Source organism: Pomacea canaliculata, linkage group LG7 (genome assembly GCF_003073045.1).
Source record: "Pomacea canaliculata isolate SZHN2017 linkage group LG7, ASM307304v1, whole genome shotgun sequence".
In the NCBI taxonomy this organism is placed as follows: Eukaryota; Metazoa; Mollusca; class Gastropoda; order Architaenioglossa; family Ampullariidae; genus Pomacea; species Pomacea canaliculata.
In genome coordinates this window covers 26,248,568-26,276,315 of record NC_037596.1, presented here as the reverse complement: position 1 = coordinate 26,276,315, position 27,748 = coordinate 26,248,568, and the positions used below count along the sequence as shown (strand labels likewise).

General features: G+C 40.2%; 1 protein-coding gene across 1 annotated transcript in view; it reads right to left on the bottom strand.

Moving 5' to 3' along the window:
* Positions 1 to 1,036: 1,036 nt before the first annotated feature.
* Positions 1,037 to 27,748, bottom strand: part of LOC112567903 (serine/threonine-protein kinase SIK3-like) — a 47,908-nt gene continuing 21,196 nt past the window's right edge. Inside the window, exons 4-16 of the mRNA XM_025244778.1 lie at positions 23,104 to 23,265; positions 22,019 to 22,143; positions 21,202 to 21,325; positions 19,747 to 20,012; positions 19,078 to 19,255; positions 18,405 to 18,511; positions 17,548 to 17,866; positions 16,941 to 17,062; positions 16,457 to 16,575; positions 16,114 to 16,265; positions 15,491 to 15,738; positions 14,424 to 14,507; positions 1,037 to 9,050 (exon numbers count right to left, since the gene is read on the bottom strand). Coding sequence (XP_025100563.1) covers positions 7,104 to 9,050; positions 14,424 to 14,507; positions 15,491 to 15,738; positions 16,114 to 16,265; positions 16,457 to 16,575; positions 16,941 to 17,062; positions 17,548 to 17,866; positions 18,405 to 18,511; positions 19,078 to 19,255; positions 19,747 to 20,012; positions 21,202 to 21,325; positions 22,019 to 22,143; positions 23,104 to 23,265 — 3,953 coding nt within the window. The 3' untranslated portion in view covers positions 1,037 to 7,103. The remainder of the gene's footprint in view (positions 9,051 to 14,423; positions 14,508 to 15,490; positions 15,739 to 16,113; positions 16,266 to 16,456; positions 16,576 to 16,940; positions 17,063 to 17,547; positions 17,867 to 18,404; positions 18,512 to 19,077; positions 19,256 to 19,746; positions 20,013 to 21,201; positions 21,326 to 22,018; positions 22,144 to 23,103; positions 23,266 to 27,748) is intronic.

Genomic DNA, 27,748 nt, shown 5'->3' with positions numbered 1-27,748 from the left:
TGGGAACCTTTGGCTACAGCAATTATCAAGCAGGCCCAGCACAAGGTCTTTGCACTGATGTTCAATGGTTTGTTTGTTTCTCTGTTGACCTTAGTGTCAGCTCCCTCAGAGGTACCCTGAAGTGTTGTGCCATGTTGCAAGGCCAGACAAGCTTCCATGCTGCCAATTTTGACATTTTATTTTAATCATTCCCCTCATGAATTACCTAACTTGGATATGCTCGTTTTTTTCTGATGCTAGTTCATTATTTGTGAAGGATTCACCAGATAGATTTTACCTACCCACTCTGCAATTACAGGGGAGTTTCACTTAAAAAATGAACTAGCACTTTGGGTTAAGGATCCTTCTTGGGCTGGTTTGCATGAGTGTTTGTATCTCATTTCCATTCATAAGTGTCTGTAATTTCATGTAAGTGCACATAATTTTGAAGGTTGAAGGGGATTTACAGGCACTTTTATGTACAAAGGCTCATCAACACTGCTGCGTATCTACAAGGACTTTTCTGTGGCACATTTTAATGATTACTCCTTGAAACTCTCACAGTTTAGCTGAAAGTAATTAAATAAAACATTTATTTGTTCATGTATTTGGAGTGGGAACTTCCGACTATCGGATGGCGCTCCCCATATTCCAATTGTAGCCAAAACCATCTGTTAAGCGTTTTTTTAAAATAACAAAAAAAACTGTTTCTCTTTCTTTGAAACACTAAATTATGCTTTTGAAATCAAGCCATTTATCAGTCATGTTATGTAAGAGTAGTTTGCATCAAAGAAGAGCTTGCCAAAATTTTTGCTACATGTACATGGACTCCCATGGTGTTTGCACAAAACTTTAAAAGCAACATTTTGCAATCATGGATTCCCCAATCTTTCCACACATATATATATTCATACAAAGTTGCCTACAAATGCATGCATATGTCATACAAGCATTTGGACAAGTGTGCATGTGCATACAAAAGCATGCACGCATTTATGAATGCACACGCAGACACAAACACACACACAAAAACAAAGACAAAGGCTTGCGCCTGGCATAGAGAAATATACAAGTTTACTGGTCAGCTCAGTGGCTTCCAGAACACAGCAGTCATCTAGAGAAGTGCAATCAAAGACAGAAGGTAAAATAAAGCATAAAACAAGACTAAAATTCAAGAGGTCAAGTCAAATAATGGCCAAATCCAAGAAACTCGCATCAGAGAGAAAAAGAATAATAATAAAAGCAAAGCCACACAGTTTGGAATTCTTTCTTTTTTTTGACCTCCAGTTAACTATCTCTCTCTCTCTCAGGTCAACAGCCACTTCTTTCTTCATCTTTCATTTCTCTCTGTTGCTCAGTCTCTACAGTGAGTAAACATCATCATAAAATTAAGGGTCCGCATTCTGTTGTCCTGGAATTTTTTTTTTTCTCTCATGATCTTTACCTTGGTTATATGTGAAAATTTTGTATCCTGGCCTTTGTTTACAAGTTACAGTCATGATCATAAAAGAGTGTTCACAGATTCAAATATTTCTGACAAACATCTGATAATACACAAAACACAAAAGTCCTTCCAACCTCTAGGTGTTAACATTCTTTCCTATTGTTGAAATACCCCTTACGTCCCATCATCATCAGAAAATAAACACAGAGAGTAACAGTTTTCCTTAAGTTCCAAAGCACTGGGATCTGAAAGAGGTAAATGTAACCACCATACAAATGTTTTCCATAAGCCGACAAAGTTTATGAAAAGCAAAGTAAATCACATCTGCTACAAGACTAAGAGTTCCAGGGAAACATATGAGCATGAAACAAGAACATTAAAATATAAAGACAACAGCTGCACAATCACTTTAAGCACATACACTGGCCAGTGCACCCCTGTATTGGAAGTTAGTTCATGTCATTCATGCCAAATACATATCCACGTGCAAAAAAACTTCTTTCTTAATCTGCTTGCTGTTTAGAGGAAGGAAACAGAACTTTACATGTGCACGCACACACATGCATAGGCACACATACCGAACTCCAGCATGGATTCTTGGGATGGCAGGACACAACAGCGCATACAAGAACAACAAACTCTATGCATACCATGCAGTTCAAGAGGCTCAGTGCAGGCGGAGTGAAGGACAGTGGAAGAAAATCTCAAAGTATAAAATTAAGTCCAACAGGAAGACTCACAAATTTTAAACTGTGCATCTCTCCCTACTAGCTCTCTCTCTCTCACACACACCATCTTGGTTCAATAGACTTCATAGATTTCTTTTATCTCAACATGCTATTTTTGTCTTTTAAAAAGGCCCAAACAGTTTCTTTTCCTTTCTCCTAGAGAGTAGAATATTATTGCAAAAGAACGATAGTTTAAAAAACAATCACAGTGAAATGTGACTGAAGTATAGCTTAATTACAACACAGTTTAACCTTTTCCATCTCCCACAGTATAAGTCAGCCCATTCTAGAAATATCTGTCCAGCCTCCATTCAAGACAGCAGTGAAGCAATGTTACTCTGCAGAGACAGCTTCCGTACAAAAATTTGCTCTTCTCTTAGTGACATATTTTAATAACCCATGCATGGGAAAACACTATCTTCGTTTGAACAGTGGATCAAAAGCAATGCATTATTATTTCCACATACGTTAAGCAGACTTCATATATCAGATAGTCCACTTGCAAAAGTGTTAATGAGATACAGGCAAGAGAAGAAATACAGCCCCAGAAAATTTGTACATCTGATATTCTGTATGATACCAAAGATTCTTCAGAGTGTATTTCTTTTCAATCCTTCTTATAATTCTTAAAAGACATCTGTCATGCTGTTTTAAGTCAGGTCATTATCATACCACAAATGAATAGAATTCATACACAAAGGATCTTTCCAGTTTCGGTTAACTGTGAATTTCTGCTTGTTTACTTCTACTGTCTTTTATTACCAAAGATACACATACATTCTGGGCACACACCTATATGAAGAGAAATTGAGAGAGATTATTACATTTTACACTATTCCTGATGAATATATCAATGATTATCCTCCTCAACTGTTTCTGCAATATATCTAGAATCAATTTCAGATTATATTCCAAAGATATGTCATGGTCAATGACATTATTTAAAACAGTTTTCTCCTTCTGTTCTCTAAGCTCAAAAACATTTGTATACAAGACTTGATGACCAGCTTTTCATTCCTATGTGCCCACACCTGTGAAAGTACTCAATACTTCACTGACCTCAAGGGAGTAACTTTAAACAACAAGTAGCAAACAGTTAAACTTACCAGATGCACTTCAGCTAGTCATGTACAACCTACACTAGTTCCAGAAAGGCAGTGCTGTGAATAGTAACATTTCAGTCTCTTTTTCCAAATGCAAAATATAATAAAGCTAGGCATATCTACCACACTTTTTCAAATCTGATACAGCAGCAAGACATTATTTATTGCTGTAATCATGCTTCATCAAGCTACCCGCTGTGTAAAAAAAAAATGTTCACATTTGTGCAAAGACTGAAACTTCAGTGAGGTCTGTATACCTGTGAGCTTAGTAAGCCATCGTTTATGTGTTGAACTGATAGTCTCTCAAGCTTCTGCACTTGAGAAATAAAAGAGGCAAAATAAATTCAGTGCAGTAACAGCAACATTACTTAAGAAACACAAATAATTTTGTTTCAGACAGAAATGCAATGCAGTCGATCATGTAGATTTATCTAACACATACAAGAAAATAGTGGAAAGAACTATACAATGTACAATATCAACCAAGTAAATTTTTTTTTAGGGTTAACATACAGCCATATGTAGTAAGCAAAATAGCTTGTTTCCAGAAAATAAGCCACTGCTTCTTTTGATTATGTGTATACAGAAAAATAAATAGTAAATCTTTAAGGGTCATTACTTAAGGGACTTAAGCATGCGCCCAAATTACAGGTAGATGGAGGATGGCTTAACCATGTGCGGCTGAGCAAGTCAGGCGACACATATTAACACATCCCAACCTGTCAAGGCTGATCGTACCAATCAAGATCGATTGCGCCTTGTCATCCTTGGCTTCAACCAACAGCAAATCAATAAACTTTATACAATTTCATATCTGGATATCACAGATTGAGAGAGAGAAAAAACCCAACAAGAACAAAAACAACAACAAAACTTTCATACAAAGTGACCACAGCAATGACTTGCACATTTTTTTTTCCTGAAGATTACAACACACATCTGAACTTGCAGGATAAGGTATATAAGTAGCATTTTCCAACAACATACACAAGTTTCCTGATGTGCGTCAAGTTCAAGCATAAAAATCATGCCATCATTCATAACAGCCTTGAATATTTTCCTTGAAGAGGGCTAGAGGAAGAATATCAATAACATGCAAATTATATTTTATATATATACACACACACAGTAGACAGAAACAACATGAAAACACAATGCAGATTATCACTCCGTTTAAGCAACTCTAGTGTTGAAGAAGGTTAAACAAAACACACACTAACAAGAGCTTGGGGACTATGGCAGTCAAGAAATGTACAAATTCCTGATCAAGAGTTTTGGTGAACAAGCTGCGGGCATATTTTGTACTAGCATTTTCTTTCAGAACAAAGATGCATTGTCGGCCTCTGTGTGGATGAATAAACATGTCAGTGAATCTAAGTGACAGCAAATGCCTGCAGTTTTTTAAAGGTCCAAATTTTGGTTTTGTTTTAAGCAAATGAATAAACAATCCTGATAAAATTTAAACAGACAGTTAAATAAAATATCATTTTCAAATAGACTTTTGTAACAAATCTCAAATTTCTAAGAACCACGATTACCTACATCCCCTTTCCCCCCGAAAAAAAAAAACTTTTCAAGATAGCAAACCTTTCACAGATTTCTGTCAATATTGTCACAGCTTCATGTGAATCAAATTTTACTTCCATTAGAAAACTTACTAGTATTTCTGCTTTTGTAGTGTAAATGCAGCCAGCTAAGCTATGTTTGGAAGTACACAGTTTGTGAGCAGTCATATGTGATGACTGAAATTGTGGAAGACTATTAATAAATACCATGAATAAAGAATTGAATGTATGCAAGAGACTACCATTAAGTGACTAATAGCAAACTAATGCCATCTGTTAATTCGATATGTTTTAATTTAATTGATGCTAAATTTATTTTTAGGTAATGAAATATCCCTATTAAAATTTCCACAAAGTAAAATATTTGGGCATCTCAGCATTGTAAGAAGAAATGAGTGTGAATTTATGTGGGCAAAACAAAAAAACAAAAAAAAAAAGAGAAATGATAAAGTGGAAAAACGTCATCAAAGAGTGAACTAGAAAAACAAAGCTCTAATGACTGGTAAGTACAGATTTTAAAATCCCATTGCTAGTTTAATAAACTCCTGGAAAAACAGGTAAGTATTGCAATTGTGATATACACAGTATATGAAACATTAGCATTTATCACATCTGAACAATAAGTGCAACATTCCAGTGAATTCATCAGTTAACACAACCATATTGCTGTACTGTTTGCTTGCACAAAGCAAACGATGCTAATTCCATATGTCTCTCAATTCTTTTACTCACAAAAACATTTACCTTACAGACTGAGCAATATTGTATTCTTTTCAAGTAAAATGACAAGAAATAGCTCTCAGAAAAAAAAAAACATCTAAAAAGGCTAGAGACACTTGGCTACAGAAACTGTTCTCTTACATTTGATAAAACTAAATTATATAAAGTGAATCAACTAACATTTGTTTCACACCTACTTCAAATCTTTCAAATGCTTGTGTTTGACTTTTCATCATTCCAAAGCCAACACCTATTTTGTTAAAAAGAAGTATCCGAGCCCTAACCCATCCAGCCCTTTATATTAAAAAAAAAAAAATTCATTTTCAAGAATGCCAAATAGTAAATAATACAAAGCAGCATGCATTCCACCTCATTAATGAGAGATGTCTGCAAAACAGGCAAACCTGTACACTGACCAGGGGTTCTATGAAAGATCTTTGGGTTAGGATTTACAGATTAAGTAGCTGCAAAACACTCTCCCTAGAAAGCAGTTGCAAGAGCTTCTAGTGGAGATGTCCACAAGAGTGATGAGAGTATAGCAGCTTCAGTCAAGAGCTTACATGCCCTCTGTCTCTAACTACTGAGCCCAAATGAAGGACTGGATGAGAATACTAATGAGTGAATGCAGATATACATTTGTTCACTGTTACGTCCTATCCTATCACTAAGTGCATATTCTCAGCAGTGCCAACTTAAAATGGTCTGTTGCTTGCTGTGACCTATGGTGTTTTAACTGTGATTAAAGGGGAGGGATGCATGCAGAATGTGGTGTGCTATGCTCAAGATCAACAGTAATTTTCTGGTATCATTAATACATCATTAATGTTGACCTGCTATGCCTGATGCCTTTTAGCATTTCTACTCCTCTTCTATTTAGATTTTTGATCATACTACAGTAGGCAGATGCATCAATTATGCAGAGTACCTTGCCCTCTACCCAAAGGTGTAACCAAATATGATCACTTCCATGGGATATAATCCAGCTAAATTAAAGCATACACTAAATGCAGCATACTGCTTAAAAATAATCCATCTGTTGCTTGACTCAGATTGGAAACAGGCACCCAAGTCAAAACATAGATCTCTGTGGGCAAATTTTGTGCTTGCCAAAACATGAACCACATACCACAAATGTTCATGTTCAAACACATGTATCAACAAATATGCATGCGCACATATGCAAATGCATGAGTGCACACATGTACAGACACATACACACTATCTTTTTTCCCCTCTGAGAGGAATTCCGGCAGACCCAACAACAGTACCAGTCTGCATGAAAGGGCAAGCAAGTCAACAGGTTAGGGAAAATTTCCCTGGGGAATGCCCAGAACTCATAAAAACGGCAGAAAAGCACAAACAATCTTCGCACAAACACAAAAATTGACACCTCTCATTTCAGCTGCTACCCTGAAATCATCTGACAACTCATTCTGGAAAATGTCAAGCACACCTTCCCCTCTTCGTGGCACAAAATTCCATAAGCGCTTACCACAAGTAATATAAATATATATCGTAAAGCGGCGAAGAGGGGATATCAGGCACTGGTTACCTAGACTGCACACTAAGCGGTGGCACAGCTGTTCACACAGGACAAGAGGTGGTGGCAGAGAGCAGCATAGTGAGTGTAGTCCCCTGACAGCTTGCGCACGTGCAAACCTTGTGGCATCTTCCCTTCGCCATCAAACACTTCCACCTCCATCTCTAGATCGGCCTGCTGTAGCCTGAATCGCTTTTCAAGACACTCGTATGCCACTTCCGGGCAGCGAGTGTCGAGTGCATCTTTGATAGCCCGCAGCACATCATCGACAGTCCTCGTTCCTGCTGGCTCCAGTTCAAAAAGTCGAGACATGCTGCCTTCTCCGACCCCTGCACTGCTCATCTGGAATGAATGGGAATCCCCTGTAAAGTCCACAGCACCATCTGTAGAAGAAGCCTTTTCAAAAAGATGAGAGTCTGAGCAGTTTAGTCCCCTTGCCATGGGATCACCTGAATCCCGATGAGACAATGCTCTGGAATTAAACAACTGAGAGTCTGATGGACTGGTCGCAATGATGGGCTGTCTAAGGAATGAAGCAGCATAGCACCCATTTAATGGTGACATGGATGATGACGGAGAGTTATCGGGTACAGGAGGAGATGGTATGGGGTGATCTGATGGTGATAATGGGGATGGGAAGGTACCAGGAAGAGGTGAACCATAAGAGTTTGGGGAGGTATTTGGGCACGAGGACGACAAAGTTGTTGGGGGCAACGATGGGAAAGCAAACACACAGTGCTGAGCCTGTGCCAGTGCAGCAGTTTCTAAGGACATGGTTGTCACGATACCTGCGCTGCTCCCATTACCGCTGCCAGGGCAGCTCAGCGACGCAACATCCATAATTGGAGTAGCACTGGCCAATGCTGCATAGTAACTGGGAAACACATCACGGGTCTCCTGGAAAGCATTGAAGCGGCGTGATCGTCCTTGCTGGGCACGGTGGGTAGCAGATTGGTGGGTTGGCGATGTGGCGTGGGAATGTGACTTTGTGACAGATTGAGGCCGGACGATGGAACCACTGCTGATTGACTGTGGCGCTTTGAAGCAGGCTGACTGCAAGAATGTGTCTGTATTGGAAATGTATGGTGGGATGCTGGCTAGGTTTGTGTTGATAAGTCCAAAGCCCTGGAGGAAAGAGTACGGATAGGAACTGATGCCCCCAGGAGCTGCTGCCATGGAGGCCACGGTGCACGGCAGCCCACTATGTCTGTTCAATGGCACATCACCATGATGTGTGGCAGGACTGGTGGGAGAAACAGAGTCACGCCCCCCATCATCGCTGGTGGTGTCCACATCTGTCACATGACCCTGTGTGTCGGTGATGCTGATCTGGGGGTTGCCCACAAAGCTTCGATGTCGCACCTCCTGACTGGGCATATTGCAGTGTGAAGACCTTTTCATAGTGGGAGACAACTCATGACCCCTGCTGCCCTGCTTTTCAGCCTCTCTTTTGCTAGAGTTGCAGTCGGCGGACACCTGTTGTTCATCCTCCATCTCTGTGTCTTCTCCACCAACGTCAGCATGGTCAGCCATATCCCCAGCATCCTCTCTGATGGAGGTGAGGTTCTGGAATGCTGGCGGTGGAGAAGATCGTTGCAGACTGGCTGGCCTGGAATGCAGCAAGTGAGAAAAACCTCCTGGTGGTGACTCAGCCCTTTGTGAGCCAGAAGAATGAAGGGACATGGCAAGGTGGGGTGGTGAGGGTGAGGGGGAACCAGAGACCACTCCAGATGTGTGCCCTCCTTGATGGTGCATGGTGTGTATATTGTGGTGGTGATGGTGGTGGTGATGGTGGTGCTGGTGCTGAAGCTGTAGTCGCTGCAGCTGCTGTTGCAGAATTGCTGACTGTGTGGCAAGGTCGAGAGGTGTCATGGGGCTACTGTTGGTACCTGACAACACACCTCCCCTCCCATAGCTGGGTGAGGATGGCTGCGGTGGGGATGGAACAGGAGAAACAGGTATGCTTCCACCCTGAAAATGACAGGCAATAAGCATTAAAAACAACTTCTAATCATGACTATTCCTTATAATCAGCACAAAATGAAGACGTAAAATCTTCACTCCACAACCACTCCCTGCCAAAAAAAAAAATCTAAAATTTAAACAAAGTCCTTTTTAACTCTAGCCACTCATTCTTTAAGAACAACCTTCAACCATGTAAACCAGTATACCTAGAAACAAGCAGATATTTTTGAGCATATGGCACAATTACTTTACAGCAACAAATGCAATGCAACAAAAAACAAACAAAAACAAAAACAAAAAAAAAACACCATCTATCATTACTTGACTGTAACTTTTTCTGATGCAAAGCACACTGTATACAAAGAACTAGAAAATGAATCCTCTAGTTCCTGCTGGAAGCTCATTTATTAATCTCCTTACAAAGCTAGGAGAAAAACATGAAAATGTACAGGGTGATATAAAATGTGTTCTAATACATTGTTCAATGAATTGGTGCACACTGGTGCTCTCTCTCCCAACTTTCCCCAAGTAATGGAATCAACCAAAAACCATCAGCCCCTATAAAAACTTAATCTGCTTTGAAAAATCATGCATTATAATTTTGTCACACATTTTTAATTTATAAATACTTTTGCAGGTATGAATTATTTTCTATTTGTACGGTTAGTATTGTTACATTCCATTGACTTTAAATATGGTATAATTACTGGTTTTTGTGCAATCAAGGGTGCAATGGCCTTGAATAAATCAATTGATCAATAGACCATGTTAGTCAAGTAATTCTCTAGCTCACCCTCTGTATCACCCTCATTTAACTACATGATGCCTCAAAAGAATAACCAGCTCTATTTTGGTTTGACTGCAGGAAACACACTAAGCTAGCTGTTGTGAAATCTCTGCTGTCAGAAAATAACATGAACAATGAAAACAGTGTTTTGACAGTTGCGTTACAAACTTCACAATACACCATATCTTAATTTTTGCTGCGGCACTTTTTTTTTAAGGGGAGGGAGGGAGGGGAATTTGTGTTTTATGCCAAGCCAGCACTAAGCAGGGCAGTCAGCCCTATAAACAGATTCCACATGAAGAAAAACAGCGTTCCTGAGACAAGAGCTGAACCCAGGACAGCCAACCCTCAATGTATTGGTGACAAGCGCTAACAGTTGGGCCACTGGACCACCCTTTCTGGTGGGGATTGGGGGAATGTCTTTTTTTTCTTGGGAACTGAAAAACACCATATTTACATGCTATGGAAAATGCAGATGATTATAGAGAATAAAAAAACTTCAAGGCAGGACCAAAGAAACCTGATTAATAGAATTCTGAGCAAATCTATGAATTAAACTTCAGAAGCTGGAGATATATCATCCATAAACAGCTTGATTGAATGATAATGCAGACAGAAAAAAAGGTCTCTTCAACATTGCATGATACTCACAGTTCTAAACATAATCAATGAATTAAATTTAATAAGCTGCTGTTAATCTAAACTAACAATAAATCATACAAAAGGCTTTTAAAAACAAATGTGACAGCTAAATCAGCATAGCAATAATCTACAAATGACCTTACAATTGGCTCATAAAAAAAAGGTTATTAAAAGCAAACAGGGAAATAGCACTAAAGGTAACAGCAAGAAAAACTATAAATTTGGAAATTGGTTTTACCTCACCACACTGTTGCATAATATGATTTTGTACTCACTACTTTCACTATTCACAACTTTATTATCAGTCTAAACGTGAATTTAATGGAATTCTTTGAATATGTACCTTATCTCATACAGCTGAGATATTTAATAAAAACACAAGTGTACAAAATACACAATTTATAATTTATCTGCATGCAAACACGCACAAAAGTATTTTCTCTCACGTGCAGACAGCAATAATAGTGTCAGCAGCAGTCTAGACTTCTCCCACACTCAGGAACAGTTCACATGGTAATTAATCCAGTAATCTCTTGGTTGGCTTACCCCTGGTAAGCATTCATTATAACAAGAATTATAAACACTGACAGTCATATCAGCATAAGTTGCAAGTCAACGTCCACTCAGACATGATCCGTAGGTCTTACCCAAGGAATATTTTTACAACAGTGGAACAGAGCCACACCTGTTCTCAAAATTAAAACGTGTACATTTTCTCTCTTAGTTTATTCTCAATATATCTCATTTTGCCTTTTTCCATTGAACCTTCGTGCATTTTGGTAAAATGTGAATGATCTTCATGGTTAAGTTATAGTGATGAGCATGCATTAACTATGGTGGTAAATGGGGAAAAGCTAGTGAGAAAAAAAATGGTGTTATATGAAATGGATACACAGCTTGGATGGTTGAGAAGGCTGAGGGGAGGATAATGTGGTGAAGTAAAGAAACAGAATACTTCACGATATTAAAAACAAGACAGAAACCCTCTTCAGATTTACGTTACACTTGTCAGTGTATGAGTAGATGAATATAAGACATCAGCAACCCATCCACATTTTGACAAAAAGAAAAAAAAAAACACGTGAGATCACCTGAAGAACTCTTGTTTTCAGAGAATTAGCCCACTTTCAAACACCTTCCAAGACATGAACAAACCCAAAATGACTGCTGTTAAAGGAGTCAACCCATTGTACTGTATATAAGCTTGTTTTTTTCTGTCTAGTCAAAAGCATTCTGGCTCTACAGCACCCAAAGCAGGTAGTGTATATGTGGACAGATAAGAGATGTTTGCCACAGTTTGCCACAGTGTCAGTAATTGTGTTCACTGCCACTGTACCTGACATTATGGTTGTTATCAAATGCACATTAGGCTTTCTACAAAACTGCAGGAAAGGCCTTCAATATGTTTTTCATGCAAACTGATTTTGTAAAATGGTTTATTAAAGATAATTGTGGAACACTCTACAGTTTTTGCTTGGTTTTCTTTTCTTGCAGGGAAGGGAGATCACAAGAAATGTTACAATTAGCAAAGTAGAAAATAAGTCATAAAGACAGTAAAATAATATACTACATCCTTATGGTCTCCAAATCAGAAATAGTAGCAATACTCTTGTCATTTCTAGTGTCAGTATTTAATAATTCTATGACCATGACTTTGCATGGAAGCATCCGCATTACATGCAGATTACAGTTAGCAATATACATTTGGTGATAAAGTGCACCTTTTTAAAAATCTTCTCACACTCAGCTGTGATCTCAAAGTGATACTGAAAAATTATTTGGTGAAAAAGGGACTCCTCACCCTTTTTAAAGGCCTTTCCTGTACTCAGCAGAGCAGAAGAGAGCATGAAGGGGAGAGAATAAGATAAAAACCTGCACTGAGCAGCAGTGAGCACTGTTGTGTGGTGTGCAGCAATCAGCTAGTGGTGCTGGGGAGGAAGCTGAAGATGGCCAGAGGTGGCTCGGCCTTATTTGACTGAAACACCATCAGCCACGTCAGTGTGTCTTCGCTGCCTTAGAAACATCAACATCATCAAAAAGAATACCGGAGACAAGAGCTGTGGGCAAAGAACACTTGCAGCCGTTGCAACTAGCCTTGAGCTAGCAGCAGTGATGATGCAGCCAACTGTATAAGCAATGGATAATGATTCACTGTTCGATAAACACTAATAATAAATAAACACTACCCAGCTGCCTGTAAGTGGCTGTTTCTAACCAAACATAATAAGGCATAGGAGGCATTTTATTTAAAAAGAAACTCAATGTATGTGTCAATGATCAAGACATCGATGAGTTTCCTTGCCCCAACAAAGCATGGACTCCCAAGATATAAATTATCTAAGCTGCTTCCTTTCTCTCTTTCATCCCAAATTTCTCCCTCATTATTTCTCTTTTTTTTTTTTTCTCACACACGCACAGGTGCACATTTCCAACATAAAGAAACAAGAAATTAATCATGTAAATTAGGAATGGTCATATTAGAAGATGGTACTACATCTTGCTACATATCATCAGACACTCAAAAGGCTTTAGCGACACCTGACAACATACACCCAACAAGTTTTATCAAATTATTCTGCTGCTGGGGACATCCACAATTTCTTAGGTACATGCTTTTAAGAACAGATTTTCAGATTTTTTAAAAATTGTAACAGAAGACAGACCTCAACTTTCTTAGATCAACTACCATATGATCTTATATTATTCCAAAGAGTAATATCTCACTGACTTGAACAGAAGTCCCTAGTTACCTTCAAAGGTGACCCTATTTTTGTGCTGCAATATTTTGTGGTATATTTTAAGTTCTTCCTGAATGTCTAGTCCTATCTTTCCCATAACATATTATGCAATGCCTGACAAAGATGCAATATTCACAGTGACAGTACAGAGCAGTTTGCCACCACCAAGAGGTAATGTACCGGTGCGGACCATTTCCAATAAATCTGTGTCCTAACACACAACTGACAGTTAATTGCTACAGACCACCAAATGAGTTGTTGATTACAACGAACTGCTACATCCAGAAAAGACTGAAGGGAAAATCCAAAGAGTGACAACTTACTGCAATGCATAAGGCAACAACAACAGCACAAGTCAACAAATCAAGCTTTAACTTCTTCATTAATAAGGTATATGCTACACGTGCCATGTCACTATCAACACAATACAGTATAGCAACCAAGCATTGTGTTAGAGAATCAAATCTGGACTAATGAAATGAAAGCATGAGGCCTAAGCATTCTTAGTACTAATAGCAGCCTAAGCATCCAGGTAACAAAAAAGCAGCTAGTGAAATGACTATACACCGATACTACTCTTTAAAATATCTTAAGCCAACACTGCAATCTGAACAAGCTGAAAAACTCAAATGTCAAATTGTCTCTCTCTCAAATAAGAGAAACATTTTCAACACGGGAAAAAAATGTGTTAATTATTAAAATATAAAAAGCAAACAAAAAGCAGAAGTAGGATAATAACACATATTACTATCCCCTAATGTACAAGCATTAGAAAAGGTTACTTATGCTAAATATCTCAATATATAATTTAACATGAAAGTCTAGCTTAGCATTTCAATTTTCCTTTCTGCCTCTCTATCAGCTAAACCTATAAGCATGAAATTTTGTGTTATCAAAGTCTGCACTAAAAAGATAAATTAACTTCTTAGAAAATGAGAATTTGTTTGGTTTTTTGTTTTTTTTTGGGGGGGGGGGGGGGGACAGGAAGTGATACCAAACAAAAGGACAACATGTAAGAGGGAGAAACAGTGTGTGAAAGAAGCATTAAAAACTAGATAGAGAAGAAGGAGAAAAGTGAATGTGAAGAAAAAAAAACAGGAAAAAGTATAAAGGAAATGGAATTCAGTTCGATATAATCTGACTGTTGCAGAATCTGCTCTTAGATGATTGAACTGGAATAAAGATTAGTTAAGACACACACACGTCTCTAACCTGTAAAGATGTCTGTAGGCGGTGCAATGTGTGCTGTTGTTGAAGTTCAGCCTGCCTCTCAGCTGCCATGTTTGACACCTGCATCTGTAAATTGCCCAGATACATGATTTTCTAAAAATTTAAATAACCTTCTTTTTTAAACTCCTCTCCCCCAACCAGCTACCACCATCATCAAACTCCCTCTAATGGGCTTGCTTAAGTTCAATATTCCATTATTTACTCTGCACAGCTGCAAAGAGATTTAAAACTTTTAGCTCTTTACCATTGCCCTCTGCAGATCTATGATGACGTCAAGCCATCCTATAAAAAATTACACATAGCGCAGCCACTATAATCAGTGTTAATGTATAACTATGTAAGAGACATTCTTCAAGTCACACTTCAGCTGCTTAGAATTTCCCTGCAATCCTAGAAATATTTTAAAGGTAGTGCAATTCAGCTTCTATGGAGTATTAACCCTCTGGCTGCCTCACCTATGCGTTTGTGTGCCCACCGACCGAATATTTGGTCGGTGGAATGTTCTATTTTTAAAAGAGAAACTAGAGCGATGGCTGTGTAACAGTCAGCAGAATTCCCTGGATCAGAAATGGGATAGCAGCGAAAGTAATTTAATTTCAAAGAAAGTACAATGTAATGGCCCAGCAAGGGATTCAGAGCAGCAGAATGTAACGCACAAACTTTTGTGTATGACAATGCTTGTGACGTGTGAATGAACTACATGAACCGTTGAGATGAACCTGCTCCAGATTTTTTTTAAAATGATGACCGAAAAATCATCAAAATTCCCTGGCACAGGCATGTGCACATTCCTCATTAGTGTCTGGCAGTCAAAGAGTTAATTAATCCAACAAAACTTTCCAACAAGCTTTTCCTCTAGAAAACTTCAAAAATTCCATCAAGATACACAAAACTACTTTTGTCTAAATCAGAGATTGTGTGAACTCAGAGGCATATCCAACTGCTTACAAGACCCTGATATCAGCAGCCTCTAGTTGTCTCCCTTTACATGGTCTGGTGGCATGCATCTCAACCACAATTTTTACCACCACAACTACTGTCAGATATACCTGCAGCTCCTGGTGCTCCAGCTGCAGCTGTTTTAAGCTGCTGTGGCTGCTGTGGCGTGACGAAGGCCCTCCTCCTCCTCCGCCACCTGCAGGACTAGGTGCAGTACTTGAAATGGTTTGGTTGTAAATCTTCTCCAGATGTGCCTGGTGTTTCTGTAGTCCTGCCACCCCATCGCTGGCTCGTCGGACAGGAGAAAATCGCTCCGATGGGAGGTGCAAAGAGTGAAGGTCCTTGAAAGAGTCGCGTGCTTTGTTTGGGAAAAAAAAAGAAATTTTGTTTTAAATGTGATGAAACAAAAACTGAATTCACTTCCTAAAGGAGAAGAGCAAAAATCTAAAAACAAATATTACATCAACACTTATTTGAAATAGTCTATCCTCTTAAAAAGCAGACCAAACAAAGTGCCTAAAAGCATTACTACAAAGTCAAACAGTAAACACAGGAGTCTTTTATTTATATTCCTAAGACTGCATTCTGATGACTTATATAATGACTTTAAAAGGAAAGCAGACAAATTAAAACAATATTCTCATTTTCTCTCTATATATATTTATACATTGGAACACACTCTCTCTCTCTCTAACACACACACTCTATCTGCCTGTCTGTCATTCTCTCTCACCTGGCGTACGCTCTGCTGGTGATAACAAACCTCCACGGCGATTGCGGATAGGATGCAGAGAAAGTTTTTGCTGTAATTCTTCTGGTATTTCACAGATGGGATTAGCAACTGCTAAGGTGTGCCGCTTACCATAGCCACGCATTGTAAGATATCTGTGAATAAAAATTGTTCACTGTTGTCCATTACAGACCTGACATGAATGCTCACATCAGTGTGTTCCTCATTAAATCATATGGTTAGGGATAATCCTATAGCAAATCCATAAGCAATGTTCTGCATATCAATATCTTGTGCAAAAAAACAAAAATGAAAAAAAGTCTGCTGATAATTAAAAGCTAGTGACCTTTGAACAGCATCCGGGTCAGGCTCCTGGTCAGAACTTCCATCTTCTGCCTCTTCAACGGTGATGGAAGTGTGGAGGGAAGGCGTTGGCAGTGGAATGCCTGTAGGGGACAGGTTGGACTGAAAACAGAAGAAATAATACAGTGAACATATCTCGGTCATGTGGCAGGCTCATGGTGCTTTACAGAAAAAAAAGACTCAGACAGACCTACATGGATGCACAGAACAAAGAAGAATGCCAGATGAGATGAAAGATATACAGTATATAGCCAGAAGGTGGTCCCAACATGCAGGATTCAATTTCCATTTTATTATGTTGAAAGAGTTTAACCTGAAACACTACATTCTGGCTACTTAAGATTTATAAATATAAAAACAGCAACTGAAACCTTTATATATTTTATATTTTGAAAAAACAGCCAAAATGGGGCAACTAATGGAAACATCTTGTCTGAAAGGGAGGTGACATTATTGAGCTAATATACCTGGTTAAGGTGCAATCCTTCACAGCTACCATGTTGGCTGTCATACGTGAGGCGCTGGAAGTGCTGGGAAAATAGCTGGATGTTAGCGCCACCATCTGACGCTCGTCGGCCGAGATAGGAATCTGAAAGGGCATAGAAGGGCTGCATTGCACAAAAATGCAGGTAGGTTTGATAAGAATGCAATCCTAAATGACCTTTGAACTTCATTCCTAGAACTACCAAAGTATGGGGCAAGGCCATAATTTCCTCTACTCCTTGCTCAACATCTGCTCCCCTCCGATTTAGGTATTAAAAGCACCAAGACTGTCATCTACATCTTCACCTTCTCAATGTTTCATAAATTTATTCTTTTATTTTCCTCAAGTATTTCCCCTCTTTAAAGCAAGGGTTAGGTGTACACAAGCATGCTGCTTATATATGCTGAAATGCTTGGAAATTTTTTTAAACCACACTTAAGAGAATGTCCAAAGTTTTACCTAGAAGAAATCTTTTACCTAGAAGAAATGAAAATATTTTAAATCAACGAATAAGCAAGAGAAGAAAACTGGCAACTGGAATGTGCAAGCAGCTTATTTCCTTGGCCACTCCAATCTCCTGCAGAACTCACAATGTGCAAGTGCTGTTGGTGGATGCAGCAGGTTCTGGTCATACATGGCCATCATATATTGTGGTATGGCTGCTGCGGCAACTGGAATGTGCTGGGGCAGGTTGGTTTCAGGCAGCTGACCGAAGGGAGGCAATCCAAGGACGGGTAGGTGAGGGTTGGCAATTAGGGGCTGATGATGTGCAAGTTTTACACGAGCATCTTCCGGTGACTCGTGCCGTGGGTCACCCACTCCAACAGTATGTCGCCGCATTGCCAGGTACCGTGCTAGAGCTTCAGGTGATGGCTCTTCATCAGAGTCTGACTGATTGCTGTCTTCAATCTGATCACACCAAAATAACAGTAAACAACAGCCTTGCTAAACCAGTGGCAAGTGTAATATATATATCAATATACATCAATACTCTAAGTGCAGCATTCTTTTTTAATCACTCTGCTACCTTGAAGGAACCTACTAATCAAGAACCATATCTAACTAGGTGAAGTTTCATTGTAATTAAGGAAGTCCAGTACAATGTTATTTTCTATGATAACATCCAGCTGAGGCATTCATTCAAAAAATTCAGGCATGTAAAACCAGGTAAAATCCATCCCACATGCTGGCTACCACCAGGCTTTCATGTCACACAAGTATCAAGTTACTTTGAAAATATTTTTTCTGTAGCACTTATTTTAAACCTGACGATTGCAAGATGCTTTCATCAAGCATTTCAGGGCTACTAGAACAGAATCCTGTGTATGCATATGTATACAGTTTCTAACATATTCACTTTTTTTAATGCCAGAACTTACGAGCAGAAATAACAATGAAATCTGGAAACATGCTTTCTACAAATATTAAGTATAACATGAAAACTAACCAAGGCATGTGCATCTCCATACTGGACTTGGCTTCTGACAGGTAAGTGACCAGCCATCATGGCTGCCGAAGGATTATGTATCTCCACTGGCACCTCGACACGCTCCACTGAACACAAACAACAGAACTTTTTCACAGGCAGCCCAAGCTTGCTCTTTGTGGTTAAGCTACTGTGTTTGGAGAAACACTCAAATTTCGTTAAACATTCTGTTACACAAAAATTGAATAAATCAACTATTGTTTTGATTGCTATCTCAACCATGACATCCCTTTCTAGAGCATAAAAATCTGCTAATTGTGGCATTCAGACAATTTTCAAAAGGCAAAGGCTACTGCTATTGATGTTTCAGGGCATCATCACTGAGTTAATCTAACTGCAACTGAATTATGCATTTCAAACATATACATGCCTGTTAGACATCCAGAAAGATAAGTTTGTTAAATTCTAAAGTAATAAAAATAATTTGCTATCAACTTTATTTTTGCCTCATCAGCAAAATCTGTCTATCCAGAAATTCCTGCTATCTGTAACTGGCAACAGAGTATCACAAAAACAGCTTTAAATTTCACATTTAAAGGATCAACTCTGCACACACAGACACAAGGCTTTCATCACAATAACAAAGGCAGGAGGATCAAAGGGAACGAAGACATGAAAAGAAAACAATGCTGACCAACACCAGTTGTAATGCTAGACCTCCTCTCTGTTCGCATGACCAGGGGTAGCTCTGGTAAGGGGTGGATACTAGCTGTAGCCAGTTTGTGTGTGAGAGCACGTGGATGCTTCCGGCATTTGTCCAACAAAAGGTGATAGGTGGCGCTGTGGTGATCATACTTGTCTGCCTGGACAGACTAAAAAAAAAAAAAAAAAGCAGGTAATCAAAAATGCTGGGGCAATCAGGTATCATACTAGTACAATGTTAGCGATATCCACATTGCTTCTTTTAAATAAAGTTCTGATCTGGTGCCTGTAATGACAACAATGATTTGCAATGACAATGATGCAGGCATAGGAGGAATAACTGTGGCATGTCAAATAAAACTTGACTGAATTAAGCAGCCCCAATACCAACCACAAAAACCCAGATTGATCATGGCAGCATTAAAAACAACATTTAATGGCATACTAGAAAGCAGTTTCTGGTTTAGGTCATTAAGATTTTCATTGCAATTCAAATATGTTCTGTGATGATGGTAATTAAAATTATGCTGGTTTGGAAAAGAAAAATCCAGACCAGCCAACAGTTCCCAACATTCTCAATCAGCTATTCTTAATTTCAGCTAATAATTCAAGATGAACGAAAGATTTTTTCACAACACAGACAAAGTAGCAAAAAGGTTACCTCCAGGGTGTGTTTTCTGTCTAGCCCGAGGTTGGTCATGAAGCCCAGCACCTGCTCTTGCAGTGCCTCCTCCACCTCCTCCTCTGCATTGCCCACGCCCGGTGACTGGGAGGGGTCAGCGCAGTATTGCCGGAGTAGGGCCTGAAACTGCCGGTCTTCCTCCTCCTCTCCAACTGGGTGCATCCACTTGTGGTTGATGATCTGCTCCATGGTGATGCGGTGTTTTCCATCCACGACCAACATGCTACGTATTAGGTCCTCACACTCTGAAGCAAATGGTACAGCATATCAATCAAAAGCCAAAAACAAAACAAAAATAAAAATAAAAACCATATGGTACAGAAACAATGAACTGCATTGCTAGCTTCGTCAAATTTTCGTGGAATGAGTTTGTGTGCTAAGATAATGAAACAAAGCGCAAACATACGATAGTGCTGTCATGTTTAAAGTATTATCAAGACAGTTTTGGATACATGAAAATTTGTATATTACATAAAGAGAGAAAATCTTATGAAATGCAACAAAAGATACACAAAATATCAACAATAATGTGGAAACTAGGAAACACGAGTCAACTACACTATTTAACATAAATTTTACGAACACTATCACTCTAGTCACGTGAGACTTTTTGTTGTTGTCAGTACATTTGGTGACAGTGCTTCACTAAAGTGGAGCTAACAATAAGGAACATCTATGGATGGGAATAACTTTTGTGCTTGTTTGAGCCTCTGCCTGGAAACCTTCCCCTACCCAGCAGAAACGGATGCCTGATGTCTAGGGGAGGTAAAGGCAGGGAAGGAGTGGGACTTTTTACACTCACTAACCCCCCCCACCCCAGAATATGATAAACTCCGATACATACCAATCCAGAAATATGGGTATTTGGGCTGCAGATGTACTTTCAGTATATTTTAAAAATAATTCTAAGAATGCATCCAACAATGAAACTATACTCTCCACTCCCAATGTCAAGCTTCAATCGCAGTGTCTATGCCTCTTTCTTGATGTTTTTTTTCAATTATAAAACGCCCAGATTTTTTTAATCTCTGCAATTTCTTGTGCAACACTGAATTTTTTTTTAATCTAAGCTTTTTTCAAATCTGCACTTTTTGCTACTCTTTTAGAGGGAAAAGTGCTGCTCAAGACCCTGCACTCAATTCATGCATAACTGTTAAACACATTGAATGCATGAAGTTATCGTGCTCAGGTACAGCAAGGTAATAAGGGGGTTGAGAGATCAGATAAAGGAAGTTGCCTTCTCAATGTCACATCCTAGCCTTTTTTATTACAGGTCACGATAATGCAAGGCCTCCCTGTCTCCGTTTGTCGTGTCTAAAATCTCATGTTACATCTTGTACTTTCCTCTTGCTGTGCATGTCAAATGAGGTTACCTTGATGAAATCTGTTGATGAAAGAAAATAAAACTGACACCACAAGCAGTGACGTCCTCACCTGTGGACATGAAGAATGGGATTCTAAATTTCCCACTAAGAACGCGGCTTCGTAAAGACTGTAGCGTGGTGCCATCAAATGGAAGAGCACCACACACCAACACGTACAGCACGACACCGAGGCTCTAAACCACAGAAATTCAGAATGTGACAATAACTGATTACATTTTTACTTGTTTCATCATTCTGACAGCATTCTAAAACAAAGACAAAAGGTGGCAAAAAATAGCAGACAACATGCTAGAAAGAAGCAGAGTACCAGAAAATGGGAGAACAAGTGATCATCCAACATCAGGTCATGTCAAAAGACGTTTTTTAGCATGTCTAATCATTGTCGGTCAAAGTTTAATGCTGTATTTTGCTGTATACATGAGTGTGCATTTACTCTCTCTCTTATTAAGTGGTTCAAGCTGACATGAACAGACAGCTTGTAAACTGCATGACTGTCTGGCCCCTACACCTGCATCATAAATTGATGTCAGTATATACTTATATTATTGCAGTGCTAAGATTCCCTTCTTCATCCCTGGTTCTTCTGTCCTGCACTCTCTATACACAAATGCACACACAGGCATGCTCATGTGTGCATCCATGTATGCATGTGCAGGCATACCCACATCTCAAAGACATCATGTTAAACAGTCTGAGACTGCTTATAATTCTAGACATGTAAAATTAAGTAAATACATAAAATGCTTCAAATGAGTGCCTGTGTACATGTGCAAACATGCATCAGTGCATGAATCTGCATGTGCAGCAGAGTAAGAGACAGAAAGGGAGAGAAGAATGCATATCTCTTGGTTGTTAGTAAACCTTACCCATATATCAACTTTGGGCGCATCATACTCCCGACCTTCAAATAACTCCGGGGCTGCATATGGCGGACTGCCACACCATGTCTTCAGAGGAGAGTTTGGCGTGAAGAAGTTGCTGAAGCCAAAATCTGCAGCCAGTCAAAAATTGAAAAAAAAACCAACATCACAGATGCAATACTAAACAGGAAGGTGTGGACAAAATAAAATGAATGAACTATTTTATTTCTGTGCAATCAGGCTTAAATGAACTCACTTTTTAAATCACCCAAAAATACACCCTTAAGAGTTACTTCTCCATCTCTCACTTGAAAAATGTTTTATCATTTGTCCCACAGCAGTGCTTATTATCAAGGTATGCAAGCATTATTTTTTTTTTTTAATCACATGAACTTTCCCTCCTGCACAGCTAAGCCCTCTACATCCCTGGTTACTCTCTACGGGTAAAAGCCATGGTAATAAACCATGTCGGATGTGGTTTTCTGGGTTTGGAATTTAATCCCTATCATCAAAAAATGGGATAGTTTGAGCGGCAAGCTGTGACTATTGATAAAACTAATCTCTTTTATTTCCCAGATCAATGGTTTCACAAACACTAATTCTAAACCAAGTTGGTGCAAGAGCACGGCAAAGATTATGCCACTGCACTAGTCAAAAAAGGATAATCATTATCAACAGAGCAAAGCTGGACTCTGAACTCTCATCATATCAAAATTCCAGTATTTGTTTATTGTGTCCCATTTTCCAAAATTGAAGGTAAGAATCGTGACTCTTAAAGACTTGTGTCATATGAACAGAGGAGTTATCTTTCATCACATTTCTAGAACTGATAACTGTTATTCACTGGTCTCGTGTTATGAGTTATTTGAAAGTAAGGTTACTCTCAAGCTGCTTCATAAGTTTTCTTGTCTTTGTCACATCGAAGATAAATGCCTAACCCTAATATCAGCTTTCAGGCATGCTGTCAATTAACACCTAGAAAGGATGCATGTGTCATGGATGGCACACTATCACTGGAGGATGGCACATGTCATGCAAGGATGGTACATGCCATCTAAGGATGGACCGGTGGCAGTGGCAGAGGGACTTACCTGCAATTTTGATGTTGAGATTGGCATCCAGCAGCAGGTTCTCAGCCTTGAGGTCACGGTGCACAACATGATGGCTGTGGCAGTAGCTCACGGCAGACACAATCTGACGGAACTTACGCCGTGCCTCCCGTTCATTCATGCGCCCATGCGCCACAAGGTGATCTGTAAATGTGCACACACACAAAAAAACATATAAATAAATATATCAATGATCTGCAAGGTATGCACACAACTGAAAAGCAAATGTCATCTGTCATCACCAACATGGGTAATCTTTAAACACTCAACCACTGGTGATCTGTAAGGGCACATGCACACATACCAGGTAACCAGTAAAGACACAAAAGTTGATTGGTAAAGGACACACAGGTGGAAATCAGATTTTAAATGGTGTGCAAGCTAAGATTTGTCCTTTAGAAAATACAATCTAACATATTCTCTTTTCCTAACGATTTCTTGAAATTGACTAATTGGAGAAGGTAGGATTGCTTATGTACATTTACATGTATCATCTCATAACTTCTAATGTTTTTCTAGTAAATATTATTAATTATATGTAATATTTTGGGGTCTGATGCATAAACCAACTTGAGGAGAAGTAAAGAAAAAGGTGCAGACAGATCTTGCTGCCTTGTCAATCTGAATCGTGACTTTGACATGTCTTTGACAAGTCTTAGGGTGTACAAATGGAGTGAGGCGCAAGGACAAGCACAAGACGCATGTGCGTGCACACACTCGGAAACGCTTGCTTCTAGCACATTCTCTCCCCTACGTCACCCCAACCTTTTCTCTCTTCATTAAAAATCATCAGTCACTTCAAACAAAGCCATATCCCTCTTCTAACCCTCTGGCCATAGCTAACCTTTACCTGCCTCTGACCCGCCACACCTTTCCATAGGCAAACCGGCTTACAGTCGCCGCGCACCGCCCACAGACGGTTTAGCCCAACGCCCAGTTGTCTAGACCTCAAAGGCGGATTTTTTCTGGAAGGGGGAGGGGAAGGGTGGGAGGTCACAGGGTGGGGGAGTTGACAGCTTGGAATGGATTTCGGCCACTCGGAACATCAGTCGCATAATCACGCAACGTGTCCCCACCACGACTGTCCCTCGTCCCCTTGCCTTAGAAGTGGCGCTAGTGACGACTCGTGTTCCCCACGGGTGGGTATAGGGGAGGGAGAGGTGGTGGTAGTGGGGAATAGTCGTTAGCAAAATGTCAGCAGTCTGACACCTCAGCTGTGTCCTTGCTCTCTCTCTCACACACACGATCAGCGGTCAAAAGACACTACGTTCTCTGACGCTACATAAGAGTGCAAATACATACCCGTAACAATCCGCCGTACACAGTTTCATCATTTCGTTAGTTTTCTTTTGTTTTTGTTGTTTTGGGTTTTTTTGGTTTTTTAGTTGGTTTTTTTTGTTTTTTTTTTTTGCTCAGTTTTTGTTGTTTCTGCGCATTATTGGTATTTTGTTTATCGGGTTTTCTGCTATTTTTCTCAAGTGTTTTTGTTTTCTTGTGGTTTCTTTTGGCTTTTTTTAAGGTACAAGTTTTTGTTTTATTGCAATTTTTGCTTTATAGTGTTTGTTTTTTTTAAACAAATATGAGATAAAGAATTTCGACACAATAAGACGCCGGGTTCATAAGGCTTCACAATTTTCCAACTTCAACTATCAGTGAATGAAGATAGCTCCGAACTGATTGCCACCGAAACATGCATCACCATCATCATGATCATTATTTTTGTTGTCACGGTCATGATGATGATCATCGTCTTTATTTGTTGTGTCCTCGTTCCCAGCATTATCGATGGTCTCGAAGCATGCATCCAGCATCCTGTTGCAATTCACTCCTTCCCCCCAACCTCATACACACTTTCCCCATCACGCATTCCTGTCCTTGGCCCTCCACCCACAGGATCTGACCCCGTGTGCACTGCGTTCGTGTCGCTAACCTCCTGGCAACAGGCATTTCTAACCGTAGCTATGACAACCTTGCATGCCACAGACGGCACCAACCGTCTCTGGGACATTTTATTTCAAGCCGAGTAAAGCAAGAAAAACGGTCCGACGTCCCTGCCGTTATTACACGACTAACCGCTGTTAGTATAACAGAGCCGCCTCATCGCCATCAACAATATTTTCACAGAATACACGAAGTACTCTGGTCCCTATAATCCTCCAACCTACGCGGTCATATGAAGAGGAAGAGAAGGAAGGAACCACTTGAAGCAAGCTCGCCATCGCAGTCCAACCTCCCACAACGCCTTTTGTTGACTTTCACAGGGAACTGTAAAACTTGGGCTGCTTTGACTTGACACCTTTTAGTTTATTTGTTTGTGTTCGCCTCTTGGCAGTTGCAGTGTAGTGTACATTCCTACACTTTTAGTTCTTTGCTGCTCTCTGTTCGGTAAACCAACGGGCTCTCCTGCCTCCCGCTATCACAGTTATCACAGGAAGCTTTGACAGAGCAGTCAGCAAGATCAAACCGCCGGCAAGGTTACATCATCGCGAAATTCCGCAGCAGCAACGGATGCAAAACATTTACTTTGGTGGTTCGCCTAATGCCAACGTTAATAGAACACTCCATTTCTTAATTCCCTTCGTCTAGACCCCTTTCGTCCATTTTTTTTTTTTTTGTTTCACGTTTTCTGTCTTTTTGGAGCAGGACAGAAAATTAACTGCTTCTATTTTTAACAAAAGGGTTTTTGAATGATTTTATTGTAACAAAGAAGGGCTTGTTTGAGTCCTCGCTGCGTATTTACGAACACAATAATAAATAAAACTGACTTCCTGACGTGTTTGTTTGTTTCTACACCGCGCTTATCACGCTGCCGGTGTAAATATAGATTATGTACCTGTGGCGGTGAAAAAGACAGAAGCCGTCTGTGTGACAAGCCGTGCGGACCTGCTGATTAGTAAAGTTACTCCCAGCGCCCTGGACGGGGTACACAAGCACCGAGGATCCCGGCGCACAGCAAGCCCAGCAGTAAACATACTCACACTTCCTCCAAGTGCATCCTGCTTGCCTGTGACACAACTGCTATCGACCAGGTCAGCGGGGTTTGCATCTAGATGTCTCTACGTCAAAGCCGCAGTGGTCGCCATCTCCCTCCCACACCACCCCACCACAACCACCCACCACACCACGTGGCTCTCGTCGGCGGCCCGAGCCAACTGACTGTCAATTCCCTGACCTTTGGCGAGGGCACTGGTGACATTTTGCGGCGGACTCTCTGTGGAAAAGGAACGTGCGTCGGTTCCAAACAGGCTGGGAGTAAATCGCTGCCACAGCATCAACTGTAATTAGCGCGTGGCGAGATCGTGAAACTTAGGCGAGAGGGGACAAGGGTGGGGTGGAGTAGGAGTGGGGAGAAATGATGGTGTTGGTTTTTCAACTATGACAAAGCAGCCGACACCTGACACACACATTTAAATGATATCATATATGCCTGAGGCGAGAAATGAATCCAGAACACCGGATCCTCCTGAATTGGTGACAAGTACTTTTAACTATTGCACCTTCTCACCGACTTAAAAGCTTCTTCCCCCTCCCCCCCCCCCACCAAAAAAAGGTGAGTGGTGACCCTAGATTACGGTCGCGGATCGTTTAGTGACGGAGATAAGTTGTGAGAAATACGTCGTTAGATGATGCCGTCGTCAAGCAAATATCGTCGAGTGTACAGCCATTATCAACTACTATGTACTGTACATAACTGTATGTTATGATTTATATGACCTGCAGTGCAGTAGGTTTGTACAGACCCGGAATCCCCCCACACAGGTGTGTAAGGCCTCGCGCTAGGACGTCACAACGGCTATGACATCACGATAGTTACATGCACGTCACCGAGCAATAGGCACTGCTCAGTTCCATCACGAACTTGTATGACTACACTGCTGGCATACGATTTTTTTTCCAGTTAACAACTAAAACGAGGCAGGTGTGTACAAAGCTTCCGGTTTAGTCACATTCATTCGCCGAGACTGACAGCAGAGAACTTCACGTTAGTCTCGGCAGACAGACAGGAATCCACTGACACACGTCTATGACTCCATTATAATCTACTAGGACCAGCCTCACTAGGCGATAGGCTTTGTTGAGTGCCATTATAACCTTACATGATCATTATATTATATGCGGTCGGTCGTTGGTCCGAAAGTTCCAAATAAGCAGTATGCCCGTAGTTCGTTTTTTGTTTTCTTCCTCTTTCTCACAACTTTCTTTTCTGACTATTTTGAAGGAGGCCAACTGGCGCCGCTGTAAGGCGCTTATCACTGAGACTGCGAGGATCACGGACTTAGTGTTCAGATCCCGCCTCAGACCTGCCACTTCAGAAGAGAGTGGACTAGCTCACCTTGACACACCTTAACTTGTTGACTTGTCGTACCAGCCTCTACAGTCTACAAGTAGACAAGCCCCTCTTTCCCCCAACTATCTCGTTCTCACACAGAGACAGAAAGCCTAGTCGCCGTTCCATTTTTAAACTAACAACATTTCAGTTCTCTACAATTCAATAGCAGAATTTAAATCAATGAATGAACGAGCAAACTGTTTCTAAAGAAAGCGAACCAACACCCTACTCTCTTCACGCTCTTCTTTCACAGAAAAGGGGGAGGCAGCGGTACGTTGGCCAGTGTACAGCGATCTC